This window comes from Oncorhynchus mykiss, chromosome 17 (genome assembly GCF_013265735.2).
Source record: "Oncorhynchus mykiss isolate Arlee chromosome 17, USDA_OmykA_1.1, whole genome shotgun sequence".
Lineage (NCBI taxonomy): Eukaryota > Metazoa > Chordata > Actinopteri > Salmoniformes > Salmonidae > Oncorhynchus > Oncorhynchus mykiss.
In genome coordinates, this window is record NC_048581.1 from 71,669,625 (window position 1) to 71,695,497 (window position 25,873).

The window sequence follows — 25,873 nt, forward strand, 5'->3', positions numbered from 1 at the left end:
TTACCACATGTCCGCTACCTCTCATGAAAATATCAGTATTTATTGATTCTATGTGGTTGAGCATTTCTCCATCATCTTCATGTAGTCAAAGTGTGTCAAATATGTGTGTGTGTGTGTGTACGTGTGTATGTGCTTGTCCATAATCTTGCCAACAGAAAGCGCTGTAAATGGATCAGTGGTTCACCAGTCGGGCTTTGATGGGCTCGGAAACAGTAACAAGGCATGGTGTGTAATGAAAACTTTTTTGTTGTTGTTGAAAATTTTTCTTTGGGACCATCAGGTGACACACAGAAATGTCTATTATCTATTATTCTAAGAACATGACAACCATGTTCTGTGTATGTTTGTTGGGAAATTAATGGAATATTTTCCTAACCCTTAGAAAACTGGACACATGAATATTCTTGCAACATTCCCACGCGTGTCTAGAACATTAATATTGGATATCCACGTTCTGGGTAAATTCTATTAGACATTTAGGGAATGCTCTCCTAACACTAATGGCAAAACATGCTAAATAGGTTTTCAGGAGGTTTTGCTAACATAAATAAAATGTTCCCCTAACTAATGGCAAGCTGGACACTCAAACTGGGTAAAATCTGGGTAACATTACAAAAACATTCTCTCTCCTAAATAAAATGCTCTGGGTATATATATATATATATATATCTCTATGGTGTATTTATTATATTTATATAAAATCTAATTTTACTGTGAAAATAACATATAGATGAAAAGCATATAGCTTTTCCTTTTTCCTGTGTTTTGTAGGATACATTCAATGTATCAAAATGTCTTTGAAAATACAATGCAATAGTCTATCTTTTGATTGGAGAAAACGTATTTTTCACTTAGACAATCAATTAGTACCAGTAACTCACATTTACCTTTTTGCGGAACCTTGTGGGCTATGTCAAAATGAGACAATAAATTGATCATCCATTTTTGAAAGGTTGCTTTGATATTTTATTTTGCTTTCTCTTTACCCAAAATAATTTTATTGGCTTGCTCTCTTTTGCGATTGGCTGTCGTCTGTTTCCGGGGCTCACAGTAGTGACGTTTCACGGTCTGCTTTGAGACGATTTTGGCTAGAAGGGATTCAGCTTTTATCAAATTAACGTCAAAAGTTGAAATGTTTTGCGTTTTAGCTAACCCTTCCCATAACATAATTATCCTACGTTAATTATCATAACATGCTGCGTAAATTATCTTAACCTGTTAGTACGAAAAGTATAATCTAACAAAAGCTGTATCCCTTCTAGCCTTAACAGCATTGAGCTTGTAGACCAGTTTGAGAAAGACTGGGGGAGAATGGCTGCCAGTGGAGGTTAGCGTTTCTTGATTGTTTGTGTTGACGATTCAAACTTATTTAACGCATTTTAAAGTTCCATAATTCATACTGAAGGATATATAACCGAGATTACACTCTGACAAAAGTAATAGACAATGACTTCTCTTTTGTTTTAGCTACAAGTGAAGCTGTAAGCGAATGGCTTCTTTAAAATGTGTGCTAGCTGTTAGCATTGTTAGCATTGCTATAACCTTAGCTAATTCGATCAGATAGATGGCTAGCTAGTACAGCCGAGTCTAAACAATTGCATGTCTTTGTATGCAAATGACAGTCGTGGCTAAGACTGTCAACCTGTTCGTAGCTATCTTAGCTTTTATTAATAGTTGTCAAAGTGTGTAGTTAGATAGTTGACTAGTTAATATCTACCGCTACTATAGTTAGCCAACAGAAAAGTAGATATGTCCAGTTATCTACAGTACTTAACATAACCACGTCTCATCCTGACGAACAATTAACGGTGGTTGGCCAGTTTACTTGGATAGCCAGTTAACTGGCTAGCTCCATTTCAACATCATCAGCACGATATCCTTAACGATCAAATTAGATTCGTGACTATCCGTTAGGTGGTTTTAGTGACCGTTTTGACTGGTTTAAGGGCTAAAAGATTGCTTTCTAGCTGCTTTAGCCGGCTAATAATGCCGCGGATGACTTGCTCTGGTACTATGCAACTGAGTTTCTAATCCGCAGAGCTAGCTGGCTTGTGAAAGCCTCGTTGTTTTAGACGGGTCTTTGTTCTGTCATTAAGTTAACTCGAGCACACAAGTTGAACTGGGTGGGGAATTTCCATGGTACACTGGTAACGTTAGCACTACAAACAAGGTATCGAAAAGTAATTTTAGTTCAGTAATAGATTCATGCTACTAATCTCCACGTTGTAGCAAGAGTATTTGTTCTCCACTCTATAAAGTACACTTGACTCAATTGTGCTGCATATAGCTAGCTAATGATGCCACTAACGTTAAGTAATCTTATTTAGTACCAACATAATTTTAACATCTGATCTGTAGCCTTTTGTTTGTGACTCTCGTATGTCAGTGTTGTTTAATCCATCATTTTTAAAAGGCATGTTGTCTCTTTCATGTTTGTTCCATAGACGTAGGCAAGCTGTTACAAGTACAGAATGTGACTCCTGCGAACACAACCTACAGTGGGGTTGATGCCGTTCATGCCTGTAACATCCTCCAGCAGCTCAAAGCCTTGTATGATGAAGCACAGCTCACAGACATTGTCGTTGAGGTGGACCATGGCAAGACATTTCCATGTCACCGAAATGTCCTTGCAGCAATCAGCCCTTACTTTAGGTAGGTCAGATATGTGAGGCATTTGCTTGCTTTTAGTCTTTTACATTTGGGATATCACTTTGAGTTGAGGGAAATGTATTAGCTATGCTGAGTTTTTGAAGGGTCAAACCTTTATATGATAACAAATACCGCGACTAGCCTGAGTGCCAGTTTGTTTGCGCCATCATGCCAACTCTGTAACTTATTGTCATGTCAATGACAGCAATGGAGTAGGCAAGAGCCCAAAATATGCTGCAACACCTTTCAAACTGTTATGCATTTTCTGTTTCCTCCTCTTCCTACCAGGTCCATGTTCACCAGTGGCCTTACAGAGAGCAGCCAGAGGGAGGTGCGGCTCATCGGGGTTGAGTCTGAGTCCATGCACCAGGTCCTGGACTATGCCTACACGTCCAGAGTCATGCTGTCCGAGTCCAATGTCCAGGCCCTGTTCACGGCAGCCAGCATCTTCCAGATCCCAGCCCTGCAGGACCAGTGTGCCCTGTTCATGATCAGTCGTCTGGACCCCCAGAACTGCACCGGGGTCTACATGTTCGCAGACGCCTACGGCCACCAGTTGCTGAGGGAGCGCTCCCAGGACTACATACGCAAGAAGGTGGGTTTTATTCTAAGAACAAGCTGTTCTGTTCCACTGTTATGCTTCACTTTGCTCGCCTTTTGGGAAGGATTAATGTATGGATCTGTTGTTAATATGGCCTTATAACTACAGTAATATGGGAGCACATTGAAGTACATATGGTAGATGACACACTAAATAAGATTTAGATAAGTATCCCAGGTCTGCGTCTGTTAGTTGAGCATGCTGTGACAGATGAAATGTAACATGCGGTGCTGTGTTGTAGTTCCTGTGTGTGGCACGGGAGCAGGAGTTCCTCCAGCTCACCAAGGAGCAGCTGGTGAGCATCCTGAACAACGATGACCTGAACGTGGAGAAGGAAGAGCATGTGTATGAGAGCATTGTGCGCTGGTTGGAGCACGACAGCCCTCGCAGGGAGACCCACCTGGCTGAGGTGTTTTCTCAATGCATCCGACTGCCCCTCCTGGATGACTCTTTTCTCAGCCGCATCCCGGCCCCTTTCGCCTGCGCCCTCTCTCTGTCCAGGGAACCTGCCGAAACCAAGGCACGTCTCAACGGCTGCTCTCAGCGCCTGGGCATGACCGCCTCCGAGATGGTCATCTGCTTTGATGCGGCACACAAACACTCAATGAAGAAGCAGACCGTGCCTTGCCTGGACACTGCTGCTGGGAAAGTGTTCAAGCTCTGCAAGCCCCCCAATGACCTGCGGGAGGTGGGCATCCTGGTGTCATCGGAGAACGACATCTTCATCGCTGGGGGCTACCGCCCTAGCAACAGCGAGGTGTCCATCGACCACAGGGCGGAGAGCGACTTCTGGCAATACGAGCATGCAGGGAACCGTTGGCTGGCGCGTTCGCCCATGCTACGGGCCCGGATCGGCTGCAGGCTGGTCCACTGCTGTGGGAAGCTGTACGCCCTGGGGGGCCGTGTGTACGAAGGGGACGGAAGGAATGCACTGAAGTCAGTGGAGTGCTACGATGCCAGGGATAACTGCTGGACTGCCGTCAGCCCCATGCCTGTCGCCATGGAGTTCCACAGCGCTGTGGAGTACAGAGACCACATCTACATCCTCCAAGGTGAGTCGGGATAGTGGAGCGACTATGGGATCTTGAAATGCAGTGGGAAAAAGATTCAGGAGAGGTATTTTATTTTTCCATGTAAGTTGACTGAGAACACGTTCTCATTTACAGCAACGACCTGGGGAATAGTTACAGGGGAGATAAATGAGCCAATTGGAAGCTGGGGATGATTAGGTAGCCATGATGGTATGAGAGCCAGATTGGGAATTTAGCCAGGACAACAGGGTTACCACCTCTGCTCTTACGATAAGTACCATGGGATCTTTAGTGACCACAGAGTCAGGACACCCGTTTTAATGTCCATTCTGAAAGACGGCACCCTACACAATGTCCCCTATCACTTCCCTGGGGCATTGGGATCTTTTTTTAGACCAGAGAGGTGTTTGAGGTCCTACTGGACCTCAAACACCACTTCCAGCAGCATCTGGTCTCCCATCCATGGACCAACCATGCTTAGCTTCAGAGGTAAGCCAGCCATGGGATGCAGGGTGGTATGCTGCTGGAAGGCGTAGGAGACTAAATAAATACAAAGCTACAGTTCATTCTTTTTTCAAAATGTGTCTTAACACTGGTGCTTCTCTTCTCTGTTTAACAGGTGAGTACTTCTTCTGTTTTGACCCTCGCAAGGACTACTGGGGCCACCTGTCCCCAATGAGTGTACCCCGGAGCCAGGGTCTGGTTGCCTTACACAAGAACTGCATCTATTACATCGCTGGCATCTGCAGGAACCACCAGCGCACCTTCACCATGGAGGTCTACGACATCGAGCAGAACACCTGGGCCCGCAAGAGGGACCTTCCCTTCGACCAGGCCACCAGCCCCTACATCAAGGCCCTGCTCCTCCAGGGCAAGCTGCACCTGTTTGTCCGAGCCACGCAGGTCATGGTGGAGGAACACGTGTTCCGTACCAGCAGGAAGAACTCCCTCTACCAGTATGACGACGAGGCGGATGCTTGGACCAAAGTCTACGAGACGCCTGACCGCCTCTGGGACCTGGGCCGCCATTTTGAATGTGTGGTGGCCAAACTGTACCCGCAGTGTCTTCAGAAAGTGCTCTGAGAGGACCTTGGGGAATGGGTGGCAGGTAGCCTAGCAGTTAGAACATTGGGCCAGTAACTGAAAGGTTGCTGGTTCAAATACCAGAGCCGGCAACGTGAATATCTCTGTGCCCTTGAGCAAGGCACTTAACCTTAATTTGCTCCAGCGGCGCTGTATTGATAAGGCTGGCCCTGTAAATGTCACATTTCACTGGACCTATCTGGTGTATGTGACAAACATTTATTGGGTTGAACCCCTCCGGGAGGAGGGAGCGTGAGGTCCTGCTTGTCTTGTGCCTGATGCTGTCCTGTTTTGCACCACAAGGGCAGTTAAGAGTTTAGTCTTAAAGCATTAACATATAAGGTTTAACACGATCAAATGGGGGTGCTTTCAAAAGATTGCAGTATTTGTGTTTTTTTCTTCCACTCAGCACCAAATACCCAACCTGGTGCTTGTTTTACAGTCCAATGAATTATAAGTGCAATTATTATGTTTGCTTGTTGTTGAGCCATTTTGTTCCATTTAATCTTAAAAGCATATATAGGTTAAAAATTTTACAATTGATTGACATGCAGTTGATGGATCAGATGAAGTACCCTCTAGTTAGCATAAAGTGAAAATTCTATATATATATATAAATCATTAATTTTATATATATATATTCATACGGGTAAGATGAGCAGTGTTGCTCATTGGTAGGTTGTTAGCTCAGATTGAGGATTTTTGTGTCTGACTTTTGTATTGATTTGAATGCTGATTGCTCCCTACAGCAAGTTCGTCTTTGTGGAAGTGTTTATTAGTTGTGTATGAAGTGTGCTAGTGATTTAGATCAATTTAGTATTATTGCCATGTGTGATCGGTATGATGCTATTTTATGAAATGAATAATTTGCTTTCAAGAGATGGCTTAAGTTGTTAACCAATGTGCTATTTGGCTTCGTTGCAGTTGGATTTATACTTTTTGAATTCGTAGACTAATGCAATGGACTCTTAGAACTGGCATCCATTTTGTTGCAACGACTTTCACATGCCAAGACAACTTAAGAGAAGTTAGACGATTCACTCTCCACATTGGAGAAACGAGCAGGGCGTCAGATGTGTGGTTGGCCAAGATAAGTGCGACATTTCGAACCAGGCAACAGTTTGCTTTGATAGCAACTTAAGAGAAGTCAGATAAGGAATGAAGGGACATGGTTCAGGCTGATGCATTGATTTGGCCAAAGTGTGGGCAGCTCGCTGCAGAATAGTCTTTTCTGGGGGGGTTTTCAGCATGTCTGGTATTCATTACAATCTGCTTTAAAAAGTGTTTGGGTTAACCTACCTCTTAAATGCCAAAATGCATTTAAGAACTTGTTTTGTTTCATCTGAAAAGTTGATAAAGTTTCAATTAGCTGTAACTAAGGAAACTTTGACACAATTAGGTAGGGCTGGGATGATACCAGTATTGTGATACTCGCTATTATTATGGCAAGGAAACAAAACATGAAGCAGATTTAACTTCTTTAGGATAACAGTTATAATGTTGGAAACAGACCTCATTATGTTAGCCGGAGTCACCTTTATTTATTTTCCAAACTATAGCACAATATTTTACATACAGAAGGTTTTTAAAGGGCCAAAGAGGGTGGTCTGCTTCGTGTTTTCATTTTTGCCATTGATAAAATATTGCAATGCTGGTATCGTCACAGCCCTACATTTAGGTTTACGCTAGTTGAAGGGGATTACATTTTGTTTTCAAGCTTCATTTGGGTACTTACCTTTGCTCGTTGAAATGTTTCAATATTTGCCTGTGTGGCTGGCTGCTGTACAGTAGTTGTCAGAGGAGGAGTAAAGTAGAGATTGTTGGTGTGTAATTTAGTCCAGATCCCAAGGGGGATGTCATTGTGCCTATGGGTGGGTGGGGGCATCCAGATAGTAGTCCTGTGTGTTTTAGCCTGGCGAGGTCTTATTTATCATTGCACTGAATCACTCTTCAACGGTCCGTCACTGCAAACTTGACCAAGCAGCACCCACCTGGACAGAGCATTACCACAGAGAGTGCTTCTTTTATACATGAATCCATCTGTATGCTATGACATTGAGAGAAACTAACTATTGGTGCTGCTTTTTTGATGATCTTGTATATATTAAATAAGTAACAGCAATTGACTGATGTTCCCTATGGAACTGTAACAAATTCAATGACGTCAATTTCCTCATGCAGGTTCCTGTATCATCTTTGCACTACATATGATCATTTATTTGATCTCATATTTCAAGCATTTCCCCAAAATATATCATTGACCACAAAGCAATCTTGGGAAATGCAGTTCTGTCTTCACAGAATTTCAACTGGAGAGTAGTATGAAAAGGTTCTGTTTGTAGCTGCTGACATGAACTTTTGTAAAGAAAAATACTGCACATCACTTGGCACTGGTTTGATCTGGCCAGAGCAGTGCCCTCCATGGGCGAGGAAGGAGAAAAGGGGTTTCCTCAAATGCCTAAAAACTCACGTGGGAACCAGGAATGGACAACTCAGGATTTCTATTGATAAACAGTACTGTATTTAAATATCTTGTTTCATGTGTAATATACGTTTGCTGTACTTGCACAGTTTTTTACAACTTTTTTTCTTTTATAACTTGAAAAGTAGAAATGTTATTTTCAATGGCTATTTTTCCATTTTCTATGTTTAGTTATAGTAGAGTGATTAATGTAAATATTCTCAGTAGTTTTGCTTTACCAGAACTTCACAATAAGCAGATCTGTAACTCCAATGTTACATTATCTCCAACACATCAGTTTTGTGAAATACTTCAAGTGTACAACGAATCAGCCAGTCAATGTGCTTTTTGTGCAAAAGATATAGTTGGCCTTGTGTGGCCATGCCCAAGCTCATTCAAGCCCTGTATGTATGCATCCTGCATGGATGGCTACTACCAGTAGAATCTTACTGCTTTTCTTTTTGTTTGCTGCTTTGTCTGTGTAGTTTGGGGAATAGTGGTGGTTGAGCTCAACTGTGAAATTCACATTGCACATAATTTGAGAATAAAATGACAAGTGAAACCATAGTGACTTTTTTTTTATTGCCATATGATTATTTGGTGCTATATGAATGTTTTCTAACCTTTTATTCCCCTTGTAGCCTATACTCCGTGTGTGTTATGCATATGTGTGTGTATATATTATGTATGTTTGTACATATATAGCTATTTTTGAAAGTAGGCTAACCTAGATCACATTCATGTAACATGTTGTGAGACATGATACCCATCACCAGTTAGTTACAAGGTTGCAACTTTTGGAACAAATAGACCTAGTTAACATCCCTGAGTAGCGACATTCTTGTGACCTTTTTAGTGAAAGATAAGACAATCAGAAATAGATGTGTTTAGCTAAAAGATAAACCGGCCAGAATTGATAGCCTAGGAGCCTAAAATGCTAATTCCTGGACTTTTGGGAGCAGAAGACAGTCACCGTTATAATTCAATGAACCAATAGGTACAAATGAGGTACACATGTCTAAAGTCGACTGAAAAATCAAATCGATGTTTCAGAAACGTTGTGCGTGAACTGGGAGTTTAAGTTCTGCGCTGTTCGTCACCAAGGTAAGATCGTTTAATTTTTTTTGTCTTGCATTCAATGTAAAATATTTTGACACGCTTCAACTTTCTGTTGTGTGTATGTATTCCAAGTCGGATATCCACGTGTACAAACCACATTTGAGTCTTCGTTTGCTGAGGGTAGCACAAATCATCATTAGGCTACTTCTGAAATTACATTCTTAGAACCTAAACTAAAGTGCCCTCGTTCGTTTACGTGCTGCGGTTTTGCGTCTCATCAGGTAGACTGATGCAACTTCCATATCCCCCTGAGACACGAAAAAAACAAGTTTGGGATTTTTTTCACATAACATAAGTGTTGGAGGTATAAAAAAAAAGTGAACAATTATTTTATTGTAAGTTCAAAATTGGCCTCTTTAGTGGTCATTATGGTGTAAATATGGCAACATTTATATTTCAGTCAATGGGTACAGTAGATGAAAAACAAAGTTGCGGCATCAGGGTGTCCACTACAGAGGACATTTCTTGATAAACTCGTATTTAGGTCTTATTTAATGTCAACAAAAAATATTACACAGTCCTGACACCCTGAGTCAAACAATTGGTTTGGGTAAATGAAGTGATGATTTGATTGACTGCTCTCTGGTGATTCATCTGCTTTCTAAAAAAAGGTACATTCAAGATTGTTTTTGCTTTCATGAAACACTTAGATCATCATCCTCCTCCCCTCTATCAACAGAAACATGTCCCCTGCACCAGCATCTATTCTGCGGGACACCCCTCCGGACGGGGGCTGGGGCTGGGCCGTGGTGTTTGGGGCCTTCATCTCTATCGGCTTCTCGTATGCCTTCCCCAAAGCCCTCACTGTCTTCTTCAAAGACATCCAGCTGATCTTCGGTGCCTCCTACAGCCAGATTGCATGGATTTCTTCCATCATGCTGGCAGCAATGTATGCCGGTGGTGAGTAGACATGCATGTAGCCAAGCAGCTCTCAGTCAGCATTGAGTCAATTATGACCACAATGCACAGATTATGTATTAAGGGATGCATGGCTTCTATGGAGTGTTGCAGTTGATTGTTTTTTCATCCCTAAAATGTAGGCCTACATCGTCCATGTGAGGACCCGTTGTAATAGCTGTAACTGATCAAGAGTAATGAGTATTGCTGTGTTCAAATTATTATGAATGCCTAAAAAGTAAAGTCTTTGTGCAGTTGTCACCTCTAAAATCATATATATTATTCAGGGATAGTAACATCTGTTTGTAGTTTATTTAGTAAGTTTACTAGTTGAAGAAAATACTGTAGTAGGCTATTTAAGATGAAAGACAAGCAATTGTAAGTAACCTAACCTACTTAATCATGTTGATAGAATAAACACCTTGTTACCTCTTACTTTAGTGTAATGATCTTTGACAGCAACCTCTTTCTTGGAAACCTGTAAATAAAATGTATTGAGTAAAATGAACTGCTAAACCAGTGCCTGCCTATTTTTAGGCTTCATATGGAAGGGTTAGAAATGGGTTGTTCATGTGCTTTTGCATCTGACACGAATTTGGATGTTTAAACAAACCCACTCTTTCACTTATCATTGGGGATGTGCAGCGGCAGGTGATTCACCCTGGGGCACGTTCAGTAGGCCATCATGGAGTGATCCAGGTCACAAATGTCTGCACTGTCAGTTGCAAATGTTATTTATTTTGTCTATCCTTGCTCTGTTTGCATGAACATTTGTATATTCGTAATTGTCAGTCTGTGGCTCAAGTGTAAGGATGTTTTATAATGCACCTTCAATGACTCATTAGATGACACTGAGATATTATAATATAATGAAGTTGGAGGTAAATCCATCAGTGGCTGCAAGGTTAAAAGATGACAGGGTTCCTGACTCACCTGCATTCACCAGCATAGAGAATTCTGTGAAATATTCCCACGCACAGTGGCAGAGGCACATGTCTTTATCATATTGTCCTTGACTCTGCTTTTGCAATGTCACACAGTGGAAAAAAGACAGGGGGAATATATCAGACATGGGTTCAGTACATTTGGGCCTCACAACAAGTCCCTATGGGATGAACGTGACAGCATTACAGGGGACATATGACTTAGGGAGCCAGAGTGATAAGGTTCTAATGGGTGAGGAAATTGTGATGATGTCTGGGATGCCACCCCAAAGTGACACAGTCACTAGGAGGACACGGTCTGTATGTACACCTAGTCTCTATATCCACACAGGGTTTGCTAAGCTGAATGAATCTGATCAAGCAATAGCTAAGGTCACTGCTAGGATGAATTTATTTGATGTTAGAGCTAATCCAGAGATTTCTTCTGTATCTTGTAGATAGGTAAATATGAAAGTGCATCTTTTTATCTTTCGATTCAGCTGTAGTAAAAAAAAAAAACGAAGTTTACGCTGTAATGACTAAACATAGCATTTTACATTGATAAAAAAGGATAAAAGACTAGATCTGGAGAAAGAGTAACTCTGTAGGTGATCATAAGCAGATTTGATTAAAAACAAAACAGAAATAAAATGAGGGTGCTAGTTATTATTTGAACATGTGCAGTGTACAGCTGCTTTTATATTAAGTATAACACCAAGGTCATTGTCAGAATGTCTAACTGACGAGGGAAATGATTTGTTTTTTCACATTTAAACATCCTTTTGATGTGCATAAGTCCTGATCAATGTAGAACGATTTAAGATGTCTTTTTTAATGTATGAAATCAATTTTGGACAATGGATTCAGCTGTATGCCAAAACTGTAATCTTCTTATTGTTTACTAGGAATTTTCAATTATCACCCGCCTTGCAGTATCATTCCAGCACTGACTAGAAAGTCAGCATGTTGAGATTTCAATATTCGTGTCAGCCTACATATTTTTTTGATTGATGCTGAAGGGAATGATTTAGTGACTATTTAAATCCTCTGGTTTTAGCAGGGAACAGAAGTGGGTGTTAGGTTAGGACTGTTGTACGTATTCTCTGTGGCAGGGTTATGAATGAAGGATAGAGAGAGACAGAATATAGACGGCTATTTAATGATTGATCACACTTTTTGGTGGGAACATTATCAGGAGACATGCAAATTAGGCACTGGTCTGCTTTGCTTATGTAGGTAAGATAACTATTTAGAACATCAGCCATCTATTCACGCCCGACATAAGTTACTTTGTGTGGATATTTGAACAGCAGTGCATTAGGGGTAACATAAGATCAAGGGTTAGGTTTCGGGAGGGATCTATCGGTCCGATGTCAACTGCCTATCTATTATCTCAATGCTGCATGAACCTAAGACGAACACTTTCTCTCCCCTTTTCATCTCTCCTCTTTCACTTTTTTCTTTGCAGGACCTATCAGCAGTATTCTGGTCAATCGCTATGGAAGCCGGCCTGTGGTCATAGCTGGTGGAGTGATGTGTGGCATTGGTATGGTGACTGCTTCTTTTGGCAATACCATTACGCATTTGTACATATGCGTAGGAGTCGTTGGAGGTATGGTACCCACTCATACCATACATTTGATTGACATGGCTTGTTTTGCGATATTATGTGTGGGCCAACAGAAACAGAAATCACTTGTTTTTAATGCATTAAAGTTGACTAATGAGAGATACTAATAGTTTCTGTAGGCCTAATCCATAAGCTTACTATATGCTCTAAATGTGAAAACCTAAGCAATTTAATTATTGGTTCTATTGAAGATACTGTAGTGGATTCATTATACATAAAACACAACTTTAGATATAGGCCTCATAGTTTTCTTCAGGAAAGACATCTGGCACGATTGCTGGATGTTGTGTATGTGAAGTAGTCTCCTGACAGGGAGACTTGTTTATCCCACCGCTAGACCAACCCTCTCCCATCTCTCAACCAGGTGGTGCTCCTTTAGGAGTATGTATCCTCCCTGGGTGGCCAGGTCTCCCTGGCATACAGTCTGTCTTTTATTTTTTTAACCTTTATTTAACTAGGCCGTCAATGACGTTCTAGGAACAGTGGGTTAACTGCTTGTTCAGGGGCAGAACGACAGATTTGTACCTTGTCAGCTTGGGGATTTGAACTTGCAACCTTTCGGTTACTAGTCCAATGCTCTAACCACTAGGCTACCCTGCCGCCTGGGCCCAGGGAGTCTCTCAGCCTCTGGGCTTGGGCTGGAGCACTGTGAGGACAGCGCAGGTGTAATTAAGACGGTGTCATTCCGGTTTCCAGAGAGTATGGTCTACCAGGACCCCTGTTCTTTCCCGTAGGCTTCAGTCCTGGTCCTCTCACGGGAGTCACCGCCATCCTCCACCCAGAGAGACTCATTAGCCAGCGCCAGGCCCGCAGGCCTGGAAGATTAATAGAGGGAAGAGGTGGCTATAGCTATAGGGCCTTGTGTTGTGTTCTAATCTCTCTGCATCCCCTCTGCCCTGGCCCGGTGAGATGAGCTAGCTAGGCTAACACACACATCCCTTTCTCACATACATCTTACCAGTCTGTTGAAAGCTGCCACAAACACCCTGTGAGTTTAGATGGTAATGCAGCTACCATTTAAATGGAAGTGATTTTCTTAGTTTGTACCCTCTAAAAGAGACAAATAATAAATAAAATGAGTATTCATTTCTAATCAGTGTACTTTAATGAGCCTCCAAATTCAATCATGTTGAGACAGCCATAATTGGAGGTGAAAACTAATCAAAATCTGTGTTGGCATTATGCCATTTTAATCCAGGAAGAATGCATACTAAGAACTATTTTTTTATCTGTACATTTAATAAAATAAGGCTTTGGAAATTGTGTAGCTCAGTGGGCATTAGTGTGGAATTGTGAGCAGAAGACATTTAGTAAATGTTAGAATGATGGAACGGGTCAGTCGAGGTCACTACCTGGAGCTTTACATCTTAAAGTGAAGACTCATTTAGAGAATAAGATGCTCATTTACAGGCTGAAATGCTACTAAATTGGATTTTTGGGAAAGGAGGTGGTAGTGAATGGACTACCCGGAGCCTGTAATTTATTGCCATTTAAATGGAGAAATCATTTCTGAAATTATTCCTGCTTTCCTTAATGAGATTTTAGTAGGCAATGTTCAATGAGTTGGAACCTTAATGTGCACAAAGTAGAATTGGTCTTAATTTAATCCTGCAGTACCAGGCGTTTATGTCAAGGTTTTAGCCTCTGAAAATGGAACTTGTGAACGTGACTGCTCTCCTCTCTTGTATTCCCGCAGGATTTGGTCTTTCTTTTAACCTCCAGCCATCCGTCACCATCATTGGGAAGTACTTCCAGGTCAAGAGGCCGTTAGCTAATGGGCTGGCCATGGCAGGAAGTCCAGTCTTCCTCTGTACCTTAGCACCTATCAACCAGTTCCTGTTTAACCAATTTGGCTGGAGGGGCAGTTTCTTCATCCTGGGAGCTCTGCTGCTCAACTGCTGTGTTGCCGGCTCTCTCATGAGGCCCATTTGTCCAAAGCCAACTGGAGGCCAACTCACGCAGACAAACGGAACCCCAAAGAAACCTACCACTCACCGGTCTGAGGCCCAGGTGAATGGACACAACACACAGTTGGAGAAAGGCTGTTTGGACAGCTTCAACAAGTTTCTGGACCTCTCACTCTTCAAACACAGGGGCTTCCTGATCTACATCGTAGGGAACGCGGTGATGTTCTTTGGTTTCTTCGCCCCTGTAGTGTTCCTGGCCCCTTACGCCCTGAGCCATGGCTTCGACGAGTATTCCTCCGCCTTCCTCTTGTCCATCATGGGCTTCGTAGACATGTTTGCCAGGCCGTTGACAGGGCTGATGGCTAACACTAAGTGGATCAGGCCCAGGATACAGTACTTCTTCAGCTTTGCCATCATCTATAATGGTTTATGCCACCTGCTGTGTCCCTTGGCCAGTGGGTATGGGGGGCTGGCCGCCTACTCAGTGTTCTTTGGCATAGCATTTGGAATGGTGTGTGCCCTGCTGTTTGAGACGCTCATGGACCTGGTGGGGCCTCAGCGGTTCTCCAGTGCAGTGGGACTGGCCACCATCATAGAGTGCTGCCCCGTACTCCTGGGACCACCTATTGGAGGTAAGCCTTCACGCTGCACACAGCCCACATTCCCGCTCTCTCTAAAGTTAATACACAACCATACAGCTCTTAGACAACTAATCCTATGACACCTTTAGACAAACGTACTCCCTATTGACAAAGGACAAGCACTATTTTCCCTTTAGTCAACAAACACTCTCCCTCCATTTCCCCCAAGACCACCTCTCCATGGTCATTTAATACATGGCTGACAGTATCCCAGTGTTACGCATGCACTTGAGAGAACCTTTATTGTCAGAGTATAGGAAAAGTCCTTCTTTAGAATAACTTCGGTAAATAAAGCAGAAAATGGATTTGGAGCAGAGAAAACCCACCAGTCAGTTGTTCCCCTCTCTCTCACTCTGCTCCTCGGTCACGGCCGTGTGCTGCATGCTGCATGGTGCCGGAGTGGAGCCCAACTACTTTCCAGGGTGTCATTATTGTAAGACATTCCAGTAGAATTGGATTATCATCGGTGAGCAGGGCGGCCTGGAGCGCACGGCCTGCCCAGAGAAAAGCAGTAATTGGTCACGGTTTTTTACTGTCGTAAATAAGCCGGGCCGCTCTGGCTTTCAGGGCACGCCCGCTAGAGGATTCATCCTCCACACAAATGATGGAACATTTTTCGGAGCTAAGAAGCCGTAAGTAAGGGTAATGAAGGTCTCTCTGCGACTCTTTCTCTCAGTCTATTTTCCCCTTCTCTCTTTACCGGGTCCCCTCGGTCTAGAATAGACCTACTGCCACTGGCTGCAAACACAAGCTTGGAGAGTTTCAGTTATTGGAGTTACGGAAAACTTTGACCATTGCGATGTTACCAACTTCATTTGATTAGCTGATAATACTAGTCAAATCATTGACCCTAACCCCAAATCCTAATTAGCGTGCACACTCTGGTACACTTTACTATGGCATAAATCTCTCTCAAAATCTAAGGTTTAAGATGAGAAAGACCTTTCCCAATAATAGCTTACTACTGATGAAATGAACATCAGGAGTCATTGTGCAAGGTTATTCCAAGACGGGTCTTCTTTTTGTAAACCACAAGCAGTGAGTTTTAGAGGACCTTTTTCCTTTCATGCTTTTTAGAGTGTGTAATCAAAAAGGTTATGTTTCCCGCCCATATTTCCCTGAGATTACTAGGGATAGCACACATTTTGAAAACTTTGTCTCCTACAGCCCACTTTCATTTTGGTCTTATTTGGCACAGAGGAGAACTAACAATGCTAACATTCTCTGCTCAGCCCAAGCTGTTAAATAACACATTTCCATGGAAGTGAACTTGCTTAGTCTTTGAACCACCTGTGGGCTTTCTCTGACAGAATACAAATGTTCTCCTCAGAGTGCTGCTAGAGCCCATCTCATTTCACAGTCTCTGAAATGGCAGACAGGCACAAACGGTGGAGTGAAAAAGGAGGGAGAACGGGCTCTGTCAGAACACACTTCTCTTCTCCATACAAACTGGTTGTCTGTCTAGTCTGTCTGGTAGAAGTAGGATCACGTTTGTTGGCATTCCTATGCTTCTCTCTCCTCTGCAGAGTTTTAATGATGTGTAAATGTATAGTCCTCCTGGTTGTTTTGTGCGACCCTGTTCTGAGGTGCTCATTTAATGGGGGTAAATAAGCGCCTCCCTGCACATTGAGCGTTATTCTCCAGAGGGCAGAGTCTCTACATTTCCCTTTACAAGTCTCCTCATTACAGCCAGCCTCGTCATGCCGCGCCATGCCTCCTCCCAAACCTGGGGGTCAGCCTAATTAGGAGAAAGTGAGGTAATTGGTGTAATTAGCCTTTTGCTTTCGGTGTTTAATGAATCTCAGTTCAGACTTCACTCATTAGAGGCCCGTACCTGGACCATAATGAAGCTATGAATACATTTAAAAAAGAGGTGACTCTGCCAGATGGACTTAATTACCATTCAGCCAATCAAGGGTTGCCTTAATGAGGGTGATGGTCATCTGCACACACCCACAGGATAGAACGCCATTAATCAGACCATGTCCCTGTTGCTGCTTTGTACTGGACCACGGGCAAAGTGACCTCCACACACACACACACACACACACACACACACACACACACACACGCACAAACAAACACACAGAGTGAGAGAGACAAACTCATGCCCCCATCCTCAACTTAATTGAAAATTGACTCATTAAGACCTGTCTTTTAATTGGTTTACCTAACCTGAAAACTGCCCTTCTATTTAACAACCTAACTCTGTGTTTATGTATAGTGGGGTGTTGTGTTGATTGTGTCTCCCAGATGATTCAATAATGCCAGACTCGGTAATTGACCATTAGTTACTGATGTTTGCGGGAAATGAGTCCATTACAGATAAACACCTCAATATAAGTTTGAAATATAGAGAGCAATCAAAGGCCCTGTCTCATTGCATAAACAAGGCAACGTTACATAAGATACATAAAAGGGGTGTGGTTAAATCATGTAGTGTCGCTCTGCTGTGGGTGTTCGACTGCTTGGAACTATACCTTTCTTTCTGCATTTTTACAAAAAATTGTGTTATTGACATAGCCTTGTTCTGTTTTATATTCTCTTCCTATATAATTCATGTTGTTAAGTTTGAAAGAATACAAGATAAAATAGCTGAAACCATTCAAACCAATGAAGGTTCGGAACTTTAAAGCCAATTATCTCAGAATCCTCTTTTTACAGATAGAACCTTCTAGTTCCAAGCTCTTGTCTTATACTTTCTAAAGTTATTCATTGTGAATGAATTAGTCAATGACCTTCAACTGAGCACACAATAGCTTGGGAAAGTACACTGTTGTCACAGTTGATCTTCCCTTCATGAATCAATTTAGTGGTTCCTACAAACATCTGACTTGCATGATCCTGCAAATTGATATACAGTATGCACAGACGGATGGACAGACAGTTGATTAGATGTTCACTTTGGAGGCTGAGTGAGTTGGGGAGGACTGCAGATCGATCCAGGGGGAGGTTCAAGAAGCTTATGGCTCCAATCTGATATAAACTCCATTTGTCACTTTTCCTCTGAAGCGGGCTAGATTTTGATCGTTTTCAGAATCGACATGGCCACACTCCTGATTTGTTCTGGTGCAGCAGACAAAATTGCCTTCCCAGAGAGCTGTGGCAAGCAAGGTCAGGTGTAATGGCTCCATGTCATGTCTCCAGTAGGATCTTCTTCTCTACAGAACAGAGTTTGAAAAGAACATCTAAACCATACCCATGTTACACCTCCTGATTCACCTCGTGGAGAGAGATGGGGAAAGGCTTACCTTAACCCCTAACAAACTGTTGATAGGAATATACTATAAGCAGGGGGGATTTTGTGGGCATCTTGTCTAACTATCCTTCCTATAACTGAACTTTTTATCTGATAGGGGGGAAAAGTTAGCTACTTTATGTAACCTTCAGTAACATCTCCCCTCTCCTCCCCTTCAGGAGCCTTGGTGGACACCTTTGGTGACTACAAGTACCTGTACCTCATGTGTGGAGCGGTGATGGTGTTCGCAGGACTCTTCCTCTTTGTTATGAATATCTACAACTACAGGATGCTGGAGCGGGAGAGGCGGCAGGAGGAGGGACAGGTAGAGGAGGGCTGTGAGAGCCAGGAGCAGGACCAGGAGCAGGGCCTGGGGCTGAGGGAGAGGGGAGAGACCTCCTCAGAGGAGCAAGGAGAGGCAGGGAAGGAGGCTAAGAAGCAACATATCCCCTAGGGAGACGAATCAGAAGCGGAAGAGACTAAATTAAGCCATGCATGATACCACTGTTTACAAGTACACTCTCATATATTGATGCCAGTATATCAGTATATAGGCCTACCCAATACTGTATATAGTCCACCCCCCCCCCCCACCCCCCCCCCCCCCCCCCCCCGGTATTGAAATTTGGTAGATTCTCTGAAAAATATTAATCCCTAGTACAGAGCTCCAGATGCTGTTTAAATCTCCCTTTTCCACTGAGTGCCACCTAGGTGACTCCAGCGTTGCTCCCCTATTTTGTGGCTGCTTCTGAAGCTGAAAGCTTAATTAACACACGCACGCACGCACGCACACACACACACACACACACACACACACACACACACACACACACACACACACACACACACACACACAAGCATTTTGCTCACATTAACATCTGCTAACCATGTGTATGTGACAAATAAAATTTGATTTGACACACACACACACTACTACTACTAACCTTGGAGGGGGACACTCCTGAAGTTTTTACTCTTATGCTGTTTTTCTCCATGTAGCAGTTTTTCCCCCATGCTGACAAAGGCTGTTTGGAAAGTACTTCTGACTGTATGAGATCAAATAGCAGTGTAATCTTTTCTGGGCCTTTATTTATTTATTTGAGCTGCAGGTGTGCCACTCCCCACTAGTATCGCAGTTCCAGCTAGTATCCATTTTTTCTTTTGTGCTCAGTAAATTCTCCTGGCCCTAGGTATACCGTATAAGTTAAAACCACCTAAAAATTATATTTACATTTATATTGATTGTTATTCTGTGAATTTTGACAGTTAAATTCATATGTTATATCAATCATGAAACTGAACACGTTAGCAGTTGAGATGTGTGTCACGTACATGCTGACGATGTAATATTTCAGCCTTGAGGTAGTCATAAACATTTTACTCTTCCACCTGTATTGATGTTCCAATGAGTGAATGAAGAATGCCACATGTTTCTACATGCACTGTTACAGACATAATGATGTCATTTTATATTCTTGCTCAGGATCCATTTATATTTGAATATGACCAAAATAAATGTCTGCTTTTACATTTTCACATATAGATCATAGAATGAATGCACAAACAGTTTCAGCTGTTATGAAGTCTATGATGACAACCATGTAATTCATGTCTAGATCGGTTGTAGCTTTGCATTAGTGTCTTTTTAAAGATGCGTTTATTGTTATAAGACACTGATGGGAACTCACTTTTTTAAATGCTGTAGAAGAACTATTTTTGAAGTAAATATGATTGTTGAGTAGAGTGCTCAGCAAAAAATGACATCATTATCGTTCAGTATTTGCATATAATTATTTCATAAAGAAATGATATCAATTACAATTCACCAGATGTGAATACCCTGTCATTCACCTGTGTCTACTCATGTAGCTATTAAAATGGGTAAGATTATTGTTTCTTGTAATTTTATCATTACAATTCAGCTAAGACAAAACCATGTCTGTGTGTTCTATTTCTTATCAGCATGTTAACATTGGGAGAGGAAAATGACAGTCAACATGGTGTCAAAGCCAGATTTACAATGCAGCCATGACTGTTTGTTTGTAGCTGTGTCCAATTTTTCACGCCAATTGGAACGCTGTGTAACAAGTTTGAAAATGTCAGCGCTAAGGGTGTGACTAGCTAATGAATCAATGCCCCGATGTTCCAGGCTAGCGCTCTGAGCCGCATGCAGTCTGAAACACTCAACAAATCACTATGCCAATAAGTTAGAACACACACCAGCCCACTGAACCCAGCCCAAGGTCCTGGGACATGACAAGGTGGTGGATGCCCCAGAGACCGGGGGATGGTCGCTGAGGCTGAGGATCTTATTATTATTATAAGATTTCATTTCACTCCGCTCCCTCCACCATGTTGACCCCCTGCCTAACCCCCATCTACACCCTGTGTGTTCCCATAATGTCCCTTTATGCTTTTCCTCAGAACAACTTCCTGGTGGTCTCTGGTGTGTCCACAGGGGTGGTTGAGTGACCAACCTCTCCACAGAACTTTGAGGTCATGTCGACACAACCTGGTCTCAGAGCATTTTGTATTATGTTGTACATAAATCCGAGACACTCCATTTAGTATGATTTGTTACGTTTCATATGTTATGTACTGTATAAATTTGTGGATGTCCATCACCCATTTCATATGATATGTTATGAATTACCATTTGCAAAACGTATGATATGTTACGAATTCTGGCTAGGTGGCTAACACTAGAAAGCTGGCAAACGTTGGTTAGGCTACGAGTTAAAGTTAAGTTTAGGAGTTAGGTTAATAAAGGGTTAAGGTTAAGGGAAGGGTTATTTAACATGCAAAGTAGCTAAAAAGTAGTAAGTAGTTGAAATGTTGCTTATTAGCTAAAATGTTAAAGTTGTCCATGATAAGATTCATACTCACAACGTTTGAGTTGCTAAAAACTCACGTTATATGCCTACCCATCCACCCTACATTTGTTTATTCATTATGTAACCATCTCTCTTATGTAACTATACAAAATGTAACATACAGTGCATTCGGAAAACCCCTTGACTTTTTCACAGCCTTATTCTAAAATGGATTACATTGTTTTACCCCATGACAAAGCAAAAACCGTTTTCTTTTTACATTTTTGCAAATGTATTAAAAATCTAAAACTGAAATATGGCATTTACATAAGTATTCAGACCCTTTACTCAGTACTTCATTGAAGCACCTTTGGCAGCGTTTACAGCTTCAAGTCTTCTTGGGTATGAAGCTACAAGCTTGACACACCTGTATTTGGGGGGGCTCCCAAGTGGCGCAGCGGTCTAAGGCACTGCATCTCAGTGCTAGAGGCATCACTACAGGCACCCTGGTTCAGATCCAGATTCTACATTGTGGAATAATAGTGAAGAAGTCAAAACTATGAAAGAAGTCAAAACTCATCAAGGCAAAGGGTGGCTACTTTGAAGAAACTCAAATATCAAATATATTTTGATTTGTTTAACACTTGTTTGGTTACTACTTGATTCCATATGTGTTATGTCATAGTTTTGATGACTTCATTATTATTCTACAATGTAGAAAATAGTACAAATAAAGAAAAATCCTTGAGTGAGTAGGTGTGTCCAAACTTTTGACTGGTACTGTACATGCTTCTCTTGTGAAATTAGGATATAAGACACTGATTGGCAGACCACATGAACATGTCAGTTCTAGTTAAGAACTAAGATACAATATGGAAATGAAAGACTCACTCTTTGTTAAGATAGTGTCATTTTTACCTTCGATGAAAAGCTAGAAAGATAGATGTACTGTTCGTTGAATGGGTGTTTTTCTTGACCTTGCTAATGCAGGTCTATACTGTGTTTGAATTTAGAGTTGGCTTGCACAAGAAACACAGTCAGGGCCGTGGTGAGATGGAAAGATTTAGTCCCTCAGGGCTCAAAGAGCACCACCATCTATCAGCAGTAGAAATTGAATGGGTTGTGTTTCTCTGAGCTTCACAGATTAGATAGGCATAGATGTTGTGCAAGCAGAACAGAGGCTACCAGTATGCTTATCTTGCTTCTGCTACTGTTGTAGGATCAAGCATAGCACACTGACACAACTCTGGGGAAACCTTCTGTCTGTCTGTCTATCTGTCTTTGGAGATGACGTGTTCTAGTTATTAGTTTAGAGAGAACATCCCTGTACCCTGGAGTATAATGTCAGACCTGTACTATTTCCACACTAAGCAGCCCAGGGAGAATTCATTATGTATTGTAGATGGGATGTTTGGTAATGTGTGATTCCCATTGGAGTGTTCTCTGCGTATTTGTATTATTAACCATATGAAAGTGAGGTTCATCAAAGGCGGCTTAGGTTTGACAAACTTTTTTTTAACCCTCATACTACCAACAGGGGTAATTTCAACCCTCATACTACCGACTGGGGTCATTTTAACCCTCACACTACCGACTGGGGTCATTTTAACCCTCAGACTACCGACTGGGGTCATTTGAACCCCAGAGACACATTTTCTATCATAGCCCAAAGGTGTTTTTACTCTGCTTCATATTTTTATGACCTTGTCAATAAACTTGTTCTTAAAAATTCTAAATCATTTTTTGGTGTTTCTGTATCAATATGGACTTTGAAAAAAAATGTATGTTCTAAACTAAAAATGTAAACACAGAACAAAACTTTATTTTCATATATGTTTCTCTGGAGATGGATAGCAAGTTATCCATACCACCAGAGGGTGGAGCGGGACCTGTGTCACAGATTTTGACCAGATAGACAGATAATCTGCAGAGATATAGCTGTACCACGTATCAAATGACTGTGTACAAAACCAAAATTGCCTCATTTTTGTGCATATATAAATCTGATAATGGTATACAACATATGCCAATTGTTTAAATACTTGATAGAACTGCAATACAGAACTTAGATACACTCTGAATGTACACAGAGAGATGTATTGGTATGTTTTCTCCAAAAAGTAGTTATTCTAGGGCAAATCTAAAGAAGTATTTATTTGAATCCAGATATTCTCTGGAGATGTACTGTTAAGTTAAAACATATCCCCAGAAGGTGGAGGAGGACCTGTCGGAGTGATCATGGCCTGACAGACAGATCACCTGCAGAGATGGAGCACCTTATGGGCTCGCATATACAGTAGTTATAACTGGGTATAATGACGTATGACTGTATTGGTGTGTATTTTGCCAAAAAATAGTTATTCTTCGGAAAATTGTATATTAATACCAGAATTTCTATAAAATCCTCCAATATTCTACATGTGCAACTTGTTATGGTATTTGCGTTGCTATAACATTTGATTTGAAGTGACTTTGAGGATTTGGGCTAACTTTTTAAAGCCTCCTGCAATAGGTCCTACCACTCCCATTGTTTCACAAGCAGCAATGCTGATGCTAGCTGTAGGGTAAGTGAATAAATAAAACTAAGCCATAGTTGTGGTCATTGTCTCTCAGGATCAATGGATAAATAACTTTTTGTCAATAAAATTAAGTATATTAAAATGTTTTATGATATTCCAATCAAATGATGGTAAATCTGCTTTTTAGTACTTGTGGATTGAACACATTTTTTTAAAGGAAACATTTGTATTGAACTGTAATTTTGCTAAATGAATAGTCTGTTTTGGTTATTTTCTATTTCATATAACATTATTTAAATGTATAATGATGTTTTGTTTTTTCCAATAGTTTCTTCTTGGGATCAAAATGACCTGAGATGGTGAACCGTGCATGTAAAATATGTGACACGGAATGACAGACCACAGTAGAATGTCAATTATAGTTAAGAACTAAGATACAATAGTCAAATTAAAGACAGTCTTCATTAAGAAAGTGTAATTGCTACAGCAGGTGAAAAGCCTAACATGAAATAAGATGGATATACTGTTAGTTGAATGGATGTTTTTCTTGACCCTTGACACCTGGTACTGCAGGTCTATGCTGTGTACAAGATAATGCCCATCTGATGAATTTAGAGTTGGCTTGCACAAGAAACACAGTCGGCCGTGGTGAGATGGAGAAATGTAGTCCCTCAGGGCTCAAAGAGCACCACCATCTATCAGCAGTAGAAATTGAATGGGTTGTGTTTCTCTGAGCTTCACAGATTAGATAGGCATAGATGTTGTGCAAGCAGAACAGAGGCTACCAGTATGCTTATCTTGCTTCTGCTACTGTTGTAGGATCAAGCATAGCACACTGACACAACTCTGGGGAAACCTTCTGTCTGTCTGTCTATCTGTCTTTGGAGATGACGTGTTCTAGTTATTAGTTTAGAGAGAACATCCCTGTACCCTGGAGTATAATGTCAGACCTGTACTATTTCCACACTAAGCAGCCCAGGGAGAATTCATTATGTATTGTAGATGGGATGTTTGGTAATGTGTGATTCCCATTGGAGTGTTCTCTGCGTGTTTGTATTATTAACCATATGAAAGTGAGGTTCATCAAAGGCGGCTTAGGTTTGACAAACTGCTTTGTTAAATGTCAGAATGTGTCCCTATGTGTACGGTTGGACATCATGCAAGAAATGCCAGATTAGATTGCTTTACAGTACAGAGTGGGAGGGTGAGCAGAACCGTCTTTGTGACAATTTACGCTAGACCTAGACAATATATTCAGAATATATTCCTTTTGAGAGGCACTTTTTTTCAGTTGAATGTAGGACAGAAGAATTTCCTATGATTGAAGACAATATAAATATTGACCAGTTTAAACATTACCTCAAGGGGGGTTATTCTGACCAAAATGAAGTTGTTTAACAGTTGGGTCTGTTGCACTATCTTTATATGTGTGAGTTTTGTATATTGTTCATATGAGAGATGGTATATACTGGAGGGTTTACTTTTTCCCTTATTGTGGAGTCTGGCCATAATCTATCCCTCCCCTTCTCTCCTCTCTCTTTCCAGTACCTACATGGATCAGAACCTATTTCACACTTTCCCCTGTTAGGAATCCTGCAGTGATGGATCCTGGGTCATTTCGGTCTTCTTTGCACAATTCACCTCTCTCTCCACCTCTCATCCCCCCCAGTAGACCTTCCTTAATGCATTATCTATTCACACCAACATTTGACATGGCCTTTTCTGCACAGCCCTCCTTAGAATAAAAATAAGCACCAGTTTCTCACTGTTCAGCAGTCAGCCACATTGAGATAGACGGAGGGAAGGAGAGAGAGAGGGAGAGAGGCAGTAAAGGAGGGGAGGTACAGCGCAGAGAAGACGTGGGGTAGAAAAGCGAAGGCGAAATAGAGGGTTGGAAAAAGAGTGAGAGCAGTAGAGAGTAAGAGAGACAGGAGAGAGTTCACGGCTAGAGGAGGTATTGAAACACTATTTCATTAGTCACTCTCTCTGTCCCATCCATGGACCAGGGGAGGTAGTGAAAGTAATCTAACGTACATCTATAATTAATTTGCTCTCTTTGGGCTGTTGCATGTGATTGGTCTGTGCGGCTGAGCTTGATCGGGTGATGGAGTGTTTTTATTATGAGTGTGTGAAGGAGCTGGCGTGGAGGGGCACAGGGCCACTGACACTGTAATGCTGTAGCCATCACTACAGCACCAGGTTGAGCAGGGAATGTGGGCCGATGCTGGCCCGTAACTCAAACACCCACATGTGCATGCATGCACAGACATACACACACACACAGCTTCCTGAAGGCAGAGATGGGAGTCACAGCACGTAGCACAATGTTCTACCACTATGTGTCCCACTATTGTCCCATTT

General features: G+C 41.8%; 2 protein-coding genes across 4 annotated transcripts; both read left to right on the forward strand.

Moving 5' to 3' along the window:
* The first annotated feature begins 1,030 nt into the window (after positions 1-1,030).
* kbtbd8 (kelch repeat and BTB (POZ) domain containing 8) lies at positions 1,031-8,392 on the forward strand. The gene is made up of 5 exons (XM_021569629.2): positions 1,031-1,327; positions 2,445-2,652; positions 2,938-3,244; positions 3,492-4,302; positions 4,901-8,392. The coding sequence occupies exons 1-5, from the start codon at positions 1,312-1,314 to the stop codon at positions 5,362-5,364; spliced, it is 1,806 nt and encodes a 601-aa protein (XP_021425304.1). The 5' UTR covers positions 1,031-1,311; the 3' UTR covers positions 5,365-8,392.
* Positions 8,393-8,764: 372 nt separating this feature from the next.
* Positions 8,765-19,031, forward strand: LOC110493246 (monocarboxylate transporter 2-like). Of its 3 annotated transcripts, none has more exons than XM_021567510.2 (5): positions 8,765-8,929; positions 9,624-9,844; positions 12,233-12,376; positions 14,091-14,933; positions 18,360-19,031. In XM_021567510.2, the coding sequence occupies exons 2-5, from the start codon at positions 9,628-9,630 to the stop codon at positions 18,632-18,634; spliced, it is 1,479 nt and encodes a 492-aa protein (XP_021423185.2). In that variant the 5' UTR covers positions 8,765-8,929; positions 9,624-9,627; the 3' UTR covers positions 18,635-19,031. The 3 variants fall into 3 exon arrangements, with proteins under 3 accessions (XP_021423185.2, XP_036806467.1, XP_036806468.1); XM_036950572.1 differs by lacking the exon at positions 8,765-8,929 and adding an exon at positions 8,959-9,279; XM_036950573.1 differs by lacking the exon at positions 8,765-8,929 and adding an exon at positions 8,959-9,248.
* Positions 19,032-25,873: the final 6,842 nt, after the last annotated feature.

What these genes read in the sequence shown, in the direction of transcription:
- LOC110493246 (XM_021567510.2), top strand. Translation starts at nt 9,628, where the DNA reads ATGTCCCCTGCACCAGCATCTATTCTGCGGGACACCCCTCCGGACGGG. An exon ending in GGCAGCAATGTATGCCGGTG is followed by an intron (nt 9,845 to 12,232) that starts GTGAGTAGACAT and finishes TTTTCTTTGCAG; the next exon opens with GACCTATCAGCAGTATTCTG. An exon ending in CCTGGGACCACCTATTGGAG is followed by an intron (nt 14,934 to 18,359) that starts GTAAGCCTTCAC and finishes CCTCCCCTTCAG; the next exon opens with GAGCCTTGGTGGACACCTTT.
- kbtbd8 (XM_021569629.2), top strand. An exon ending in GCAATCAGCCCTTACTTTAG is followed by an intron (nt 2,653 to 2,937) that starts GTAGGTCAGATA and finishes TCTTCCTACCAG; the next exon opens with GTCCATGTTCACCAGTGGCC. An exon ending in AGGACTACATACGCAAGAAG is followed by an intron (nt 3,245 to 3,491) that starts GTGGGTTTTATT and finishes GCTGTGTTGTAG; the next exon opens with TTCCTGTGTGTGGCACGGGA.